Source organism: Balaenoptera musculus, chromosome 11 (assembly GCF_009873245.2).
Source record: "Balaenoptera musculus isolate JJ_BM4_2016_0621 chromosome 11, mBalMus1.pri.v3, whole genome shotgun sequence".
Classification (NCBI taxonomy): domain Eukaryota; kingdom Metazoa; phylum Chordata; class Mammalia; order Artiodactyla; family Balaenopteridae; genus Balaenoptera; species Balaenoptera musculus.
Window position 1 is genome coordinate 37,926,426 of NC_045795.1, and position 8,663 is coordinate 37,935,088.

The 8,663-nt window shown below is 40.2% G+C and overlaps 1 protein-coding gene across 1 annotated transcript; it reads right to left on the bottom strand.

The window, feature by feature from the left end:
• Positions 1–469: 469 nt before the first annotated feature.
• Positions 470–1,076, bottom strand: LOC118903800 (60S ribosomal protein L17-like). The gene has a single exon (XM_036869248.1). The coding sequence runs from the start codon at positions 1,052–1,054 to the stop codon at positions 500–502; it is 555 nt and encodes a 184-aa protein (XP_036725143.1). The 5' UTR covers positions 1,055–1,076; the 3' UTR covers positions 470–499.
• Between the last annotated feature and the right edge of the window lie 7,587 nt (positions 1,077–8,663).

An 8,663-nucleotide genomic window follows, 5' to 3' on the forward strand; every position in this document is an offset into this window, starting at 1 on the left:
AGATACTCGATGTCTGGTACACAAAGAATTGCCCATGCCCACGGGTCTGAACCAACTACAGGTAGAAAATATTAAAAGTGCCTGCATAAAGCCATTAAAGAAAGAATGATTAGATGGAATAAAGACATTGTCTAGAAGTAATTGAGTACTTTACCCTGTGCATTTGAACTACATTTTTTTCTAATTGTTATTCCCCTTCTATCAAAGGATATATACTATTTAATACTTAAACAGTGTTTAAGTGCCAGGAACTGTTTTAAGCACATTTCATGTATTAATTCACTTAAACCTTCATAACAACCCCATGGGATAGGTACTTTTTAATTTACTCCCCTCCCCCTACCCCATGTTGTGAGGTTTGGTTTTTTTGTTTGGTTTTTTTGGCCTTGCAGCATGCGGGATCTTAGTTCCCCCGACCAGGGATCCAACCGTGCATCCTGCAGTGGAAGTGTGGAGTCTTTTTTTTTTAACTTTTATTTGCATTTATTTTTTGCAGCATTTATTCCCGGGCCATAAGTTTTTGTTTCTTCAATTTCTTCTGGGATATCTTTTTCTTCTGGGCAACCTCCTCTTCTGGTTTAGGAACAACCTGTTCTTTTTCAGTAAGGATCATCTCAATGTGGCAGGGAGAGCTCATGTATGGGTTGATCCGACCATGAGCTCTATAAGTACTGTGCCGCATCTTGGGGGCTTTGTTCACCTGGATATGCTCAATGACCAGAGAATCTACATCTAAGCCCTTAAGTTCAGCATTACTCCCTGCACTTTTGAGCATGTGCAGTAAAAATTCAGCACTCTTTTTGGGCCACCGACCCTGCGTCCAGCCCCACTGTTTGGCCTGGGCACACCTACCAACTCCACCATTGTAACAACAGAATGGCACACATTGCTTCTTTAAGGTGACATCCTTCAGATACTTGGTGGCTTTTCGGATATGGATACCCTTAATGGCCTGGGCTGTTTCACGAGTGTTCTTAAAGTGAACACGAAGATTTGAACCTCTCAACTTGCATGATTTTGTGGGGTTTTCTGGGTCAAGTGAATAGCGAACCATTTTTAGAGGTCACCTCAGGCCGCTGACCGGAAAAGAAGTGTGGAGTCTTAACCACTGGACCGCCAGGGAAGTCCCGTTGTGAGTTTATTTTTTGACATTATAGTTTTAAGGCCCAGCTGATTTGTGAGAATACTGCACTTTCTAATTTCTCCAATTCAGCAGTCTATTTGTCTTGGCATGTTATCCCTACTTCAATTAAGCTTATTTCTCCCTCTCTCCTATCATATTCAAATAAGTCTGATCTATCATTACTTCCTGACTGTAGTTTTTATTCTGATGTCTATATGTGCCTTCACTCTTAATTTTCTTATAGGGCAAGTATGGAATAGCTTCAAGTGGGTTCAAGCATCTGACTTCTTATGTCTTCTAGCAGTCATGCCTAACATACAGAAATACATACTATTTTATAAACTGCTTTCCTTTTTTATATTATAGTTAAGGCTTCATCTTGCTTGTTTTTAAATAGTGTAGAAAATGGGTTTCACTTCAGAATAGTGAAGGATCATTTCAAAAATTTTTTTTTACAGAAAGGGGGCCCCAATCTGATAGGGTTGAGACCACTCTCCCTGTCTGAGCTTCTTGAGTAAATGAGAGAGAACCCCAACATCACAGAGTTGATAATGAGAAAAAGCACCATACGTGTGCTTAGCGCACAGTAATTCACTTTCAGCTCCCTTTTTGTCTGGTCTACATTTTCTCTCCCACACCTTGCTCAAGGGATAACCCCAACACCAGCAACCAGCTTGATGAATGAAGGAACAAAGCATTTTCTGGTGAAAGCAATCTCATCCAGCGGCTAGGTGACACCAAGGCAAGCACCCAGGGAATGCTAGTTTTCAATCCCGCTTCACAGCCTCTATACAGAACAGAACCAGAGCTGCCTTTCCCAGCAAGGTTAAGAGGCAAGAACAGGGATGTGCCTTGCTCCATATACGGGGAGGCCTGGGAGAACTGGGATAGGGAGGAGACAGACAGACCCACAGGACTATTGAGGGATCAGAAACAGATCTTAATCCTGACTGCTCTTTAGAATCACCTGGGGAACTTTTAAAGCATACAGATACCAAGCTCCCAGCTCAGACAAACTAAATCATAACCTCTGGGGGCTGGGCCCAGGTATTAGTTTTCAAAAGTTCCCCCATGTGATTCCAGCAAAGAGTGGAAAATACCAGACATACACAAAGAGTGATCAGTTTAATGCCCTCTGAGGTGTTTTTGTTATCCCCAACTTTACAAATAAGAAATTAAGATGTGACTTGTCCCAGACACACAGCCAGAAGACGGAAATTTGAATACAGGCTGCGCTAATGTGAAAACCCATTTTTAAAGAGCCATCTAGCAGTTTTAATCCTTCATCTTATCCTTCCCACCTGCCTATCCCTGTGACTTCAGAAACCCCTTTCTTGAAATCTGCCCAGACCCCTTTTACCACAAATGTCCCTCTTGACCTTGGACCCCTCAAACCCACGCCCCTTCAACTCAAACTGGACAGTAGACTCAAAAGTAGGTAAGGACCAGGGTCAGTGGAAACACTCTTCGTATGCAATGGGGAATGCAAGAATGCACTGGGGGCGCTCTTGCTTGCCCAGCACCAAAATGCGTCAGTTTTGCTTAAAAGCCATTCCTTGAGTGCTTACTGCATACCAGTGTTAGCCTGCCACATAACAGCTAATGCTTACTGAGCAGTGCGTCACTCTGTGTTGAGTGCCATGTATGCATCACATCACTGTGTTCTCAAGATATTATCAGGAGGTAATTATTTTCTATTGTTAACCATTTTATGGATGAGAAAAATGGAAGTGTCAAAAATTATGCAGCTGGTCATTGAGCTGTAAGTGAGGAAGCCAGGATTCAAACCCTGGCTACTGGCTTCAAAGCCTGACGGCCTTAACATTACACTGCTCCCTGAACTAGCACTTCATTAGCTGTTGGGGCAATCCTTGTTTCAGCTCTGCCATGGTGCCCCTGCGTGACTTCGGGCAAATCCACCTTCTCATCTCTAAACATAGGACTGGGACTATGGACTCTAAGGCCACTTCCAGTTAAGTGGTCTTGCAACCTGGGTTACACCATTACAGCTCAATCACTCCTGGGCTGTGACCTTGGACAACTTGTCCAGCCTTCTCTAGACTAGGATGAGTACATTCGCCTTATTACTGATACCCTTTTAAATTATTTACTTCCTGTCACCTGCTGTCAAATCCAAAAAGTTGGCCCTGGTTCAGGAACCAATCTTGGATGATGCACTTAAAAAACCCTTCTTTCCATTCACCTCTATGAGAATCCAAATCATTTGAGGAAAGGAATGGAGTGTCTTCCAGGTCAATAGGCTGCAGCTGCTGGAGGCAATTCAATAGCTTTAATTACCAGGTCCACTGTCAAAATCTAATCACTTGAATGTACCTGCTTAACCAGTATTTTCTTCCTCCAGCAACTAAGAAATGCTGCATTAACAGACTCCTAACTTCAACCACCCAGTTTTTAAACCAGAGAAGGTGCGTTCATCTCTGCAACAGCCTTGTCTGGCCATGGAATTCTGCAGTGTTCTCCCTAAGACTCCATTAAAAAAAAAAAAAAGGGCTTCCCTGGTGGCGCAGTGGTTGAGAATCTGCCTGCTAATGCAGGGGACACGGGTTCGAGCCCTGGTCTGGGAAGATCCCACATGCCAAGGAGCAACTGGGCCCGTGAGCCACAATTACTGAGCCTGCGCATCTGGAGCTTGTGCTCCTCAACAAGAGAGGCCGTGATAGTGAGAGGCCCGCGCACCGCGATGAAGAGTGGCCCCCGCTTGCCGCAACTAGAGAAAGCCCTTGCACAGAAACGAAGACCCAACACAGCCAAAAATAAATAAATAAATAAATAAATAATAAAAATAAAGGAATTCCTTTAAAAAAAAAAAAGTGTGCACTTTTCTCTATAAAGTTGAAAAAATTAAAAGGCCCCAAATGTAAGTTTGATGTTTACTGGTCTTCATATAAAATGCAATACTCATACCAATGTTGTTGACATAAGGGTGATGTCAAGACCAGGAGACCGGAGTTGCCATAGCAACTAGTCATAGCTTTGAAGCATGCCCATGACACAAGGTTAACAGCAGTGACATTTTAGTCATTAAGCATTAGTCATTAAATTAAGCCAGGTAGGCCTTTGCCAAGAAATATCTTGACTGCTTAACAGTTGTACTTGCCCAGATGATGACATGTATCATAAGTTTAAATAGTACATACACCTCAGATGTGCATGCTTCAGATGTGTAATAAGGAAAAAGCTGAGGTTAGCATTTTAGCTGTATAAATACTTGCTCATTACAGTATGCCTAACTTTCTAGAAAACAAATTTAACAAGTTACCTCTAGAAAGGAGGTAAGTCTTTTCCAGTGTCTGTACAATTTACTTTTACCATAAACATGACAGTCACTAAGTGGCGATAAAGTGGCATCTTACGATTGGGTTGTAAAATAAAAATGCAGTGAGCAGAAAACAAGGGCTGTGGAGCCAAGTATGGCCTCAGTGCTGAATACACTACAGATCTTCCTCAACTTATGACGGGGTTACATCTTGATAAAAGTCATAAATTGAAAATACAAGTCAAAACCACATTTAATACACCTAACCTACCCAACATCACAGCTTAATCTAGCCTACCTTAAACGTGTTCAGAACACTTACATTAGCCTACAGTTGGGCAAAATCATCTAATGTAAAGTACTGAATCTCTCATGTAACATCACTGAATACAGAAACCGAAAAACAAAATGGTTTTATGAGTCCAGAATGCTTTTTAAGTGTATTGGTCGTTTACTCTCGTGATCACATAGCTGACTGGGAGCCACCGCTTCGCTTGCTGCCCCTGCACCGAGAAGAGTATGCGGCCGAACATCACTAGCCAGAGATCAAAATTCATAGTTTCTGCCTATTGCTTTTTCACCACCGTAGTCCAAAAAAATCACATGTCGAACCATCAGTAAGTCCAAGAGTGTTCGTACTTGTTTGGTAGGATGAAGAATGATGTTATGAGGAGCTTCTTTCTGCCCTCTGTTTAGCAGGGATACTCACCTCTCAAGTGATTAAGCATTGCATAAAAAGGACAGTGTTGGCAGAGCAGTACTCAAAAACAAAACTTCCTTTCCTGGAGGATATAGCTGGCCAGAGTGAGTAGGCATGGTGGGGCAGAGATGGGGCAAAAAAAAATTGTTTTTAAACTTCCTTTCCTGACTACTACATCTGTTTTCACCTGAGCTTCCAGCACCCTAAAAGGCAGTTACTTTCTTAGCCCTCACAAACTATCAGTGTTCACCTACGCTATTTACAAAGTGGGCAACTTTTACTTCCAGCCTCACTTCTGGAAGCCAATTTCATTTCAAATGGACTGCTATACATTGCCAACTGAAGACCAACCAGGATTGCCAGTTCAGTGAATTTCCTGTCCCCATTAAACCCGACAGCTGGGACACATGAGCCAGCCTTTTCATTACAGCAGTAACACTCCCAACTTCTTGGCCTTCCTGCCAGTACTAAAGCTGGACAAATTATCCCACACTGCTTATATGGCAATAGGGCTGAAGGAAAGTAAAAAAATCATTAAACTGGAATTGGTGTAAATTCATGGTTCTAGAATCCTTTCACTTTTACCTCCAAACCCTACAGCAGTTGTGCACTCCTGCCCTCTTCTACTTTATGATTAAGGTACTCACACTTCTTCACCTCATTCTTCACATAGCCTTTATCTGCGAGCTCTGCCTTTAGTACACAGCCCCGCAGCTTACCATCTGACTCAATTCACTTGTTTTCCACTTCTAGGTAAGGGGCTTTTCAAAGCACTCTCAAGATTATTTGCCACCTCACTCAAGATCCAACAGCCTTTCTCCTAGGGTATTTAAAAGCCCTACAACCAACACCTCTTAACTTATCCTAATCTAAAACAGGGGTGAACTTACATTTAGTTCAAGGTCTCAACATCCTAATATTGAACACAGGTCAAATATTACCTATGTTTTGAGATACTGAGCTGGTGTTATGCCCTATCACTGTACCCCGTTCCCCATTAAATGCCCGTGTCATAGACTACCATGTGGGGAAGGTGTGACACAAAAAGGATTAAATGACAAATCAACATTCCAATTTGTATTTATTTGCAAAGCACTCTTATTGAAACTTAACATGGATGTTTTATCTAAACTAAAAATAAATTCTCATTATAAAAAATTCTGGTGGCAGAGAGCCAGCTGGATTGGGTTAAAAGTACTAGCTGCCTAAGTTTAAAAGGATTTAGAAATTGTTTCCTGAGGGAGTTATTCTCTCAAAAATAACTTTCAGCTCTCAAAACTTACAATGTTTTATATACTGATCATTTCCATTCCTCTTTCCAAATGTTCAATACAAACAGCAACCTCCACCCCCCTCCAAGGCAGCATTCATTAAGCAGTTTTTCAGCAACTTTCCCCCTTGGCTCTGATTTGAGGTTTTGGGACTTAACAAAAAAATGACCTCTAAAGAATGCTAAGTTGTCCCCAAATGAAATCTGAATGAGTTATGTACTGAAGCAAAAAATGCCAATTCACAAGTGAATAGGACTTCAAAAAGAGAGGGGGAAAGTCACCTATAGACTACTTTTCTGGAAGGTGTAATTTTGCTTTGGAAATAAAGTGAAATATTCTCCATCTCAGGACCTCTCCAAATGAGACTATCAAGGAAGCCAAGTATCAATGTTTCCAGAGATTTTCACTTCAAGACCAAGTACATACATGTACTAACAGCTAAGGCACTAAATGGCCAGATTCTAAGACTTTAGTAAAATAATCATATAATACAATGTTTTATGTATGTCAGAGAAGAACCAAGGAAAAACTAAGGGTGAGAAAAGTAATGTTCTACACACGTATTTCACGTATTAGTCTGGGAAACATTTTGGCTGTTGTCACATCTTCCATCCAGGTAGTTAGAGGAAGAACTGGGATACAAAATGATGAGAATACCGTATTATGAATTTCTGTAATTCCAATAAGCAAAAAGTTGTACAACAAAATTAAGCAGTTATACCAGGTTTATCAAAAGACAAGTTTTCAGTATCTCAAGTTTTCTATCTCTTCTAAAGTGTGCTGTATAAAGCTGAATTCGTTTGAAGTATCCAATGAATTTAAATAAAGTAGGATGAAGAGAACTTGTGTGGACATATAAAATTGAATGCAACACTATCAGAATGTTTTGATAAAAATATACTCCAACCCAGTTTTTCTTCAGCTACTTTAATTATAAAAATCTTCCATGTTCTCAAAAAAAAAAGGAAAACCAGAAGGCAACAGTCTAGTACAAAAATATACAACTGGAAGACATTACCACCAACCAGGTCTGACAACTAAATCATGTTGGGGATTCTGAAAATAAAAGCACACTAATACAAAGTACTAAACCAGTGGTTCTTATATAACCAGGGATGGAAAAATGAGTCAGTAGGCCTGGAAAAGTCCATTCCTGATAAAGAAGCACTGTAAGAATATAAACCATAACTCTACAATAAAAAGCAACCAGGACTTTCCATCCAGACATGGGTGAGTCTTAAAAGGTGGTGATGCCATCTACTGATCACATGATCTTTTAAGGAACTGTAAAAAGCATAGAAACAGTAGATAAAAGGTATCTACATCTCATAAAATTAAAATTTCTCTGGCTAATTTGTCTTTACCTTTCTGCTTAAGACATGGAGGTCAGAAGTAACCCACAATGAACTGAGAACCACAGAATATTAACTATTCTTGAAAGCATAAAAACCAACTATAATCCTTAGATATGTTCCTTAAATTATCACCAAGTATTAATAGTGACCTCTAGTGAACACCTGTAATCATTACACCACAAGTCAAACTTTGTGACTGCTTTCAGTATAATATTCAACTGAGCATGCAAGACAAAACTGGCCAACGGGACTTGTTAATTTCAGAAATTACAGTAGAGAACTTTTTAATAGCCAGAATGTAAGGTTTTAACGATTTCTTTCATATTTTTAAACAAGCCATAAAATTGTGCTAGGGTTTCTGGTTAAAGTGATTGCAAATTTGGACCCTAAGGATAAATCCCAGAGGTTAATTTTATATCAGGTCTGTATTAGCCACTTTATAGCTATAATCCACTATCCTTTTTACAGAAACCCTTCCAATTTAAGACTCTGCAAGTTGTATACTGCCAAAAATGCCCATGTAGATTTATAAGAGCAGTGTAATATTGAGGTACCATATTACTTCCATGAATTCTTAGCTATCTTGCCTTGCTTGATCCTAACAAAGGTTTTAAGCTATGAAATGCCAGAAGACAAAAGGCCCAAAGCCCGAGCTCCCAGTAAATCAATAGGCAGTCTTAAAAGTATCTTCTGTAACAAGGCTCATACTTAACTCCACTGACACCAATTCTCCCCCTCTGACACCCAGGACTCTCCCTCCCTTGGTATGTGCATGAAGGGTAAAGAAGGACCACTGGAAATAATTTGTTTAGGATCTGTACCTTATAAAACATCCTTATAGATTAAGACAATGACTTATCTTTCATATTAAAGAAAGTCAGTACAGCATAATCCAAAACTATCTTTAAACAGCACATTTAAGGAAACTAAGCCAAAA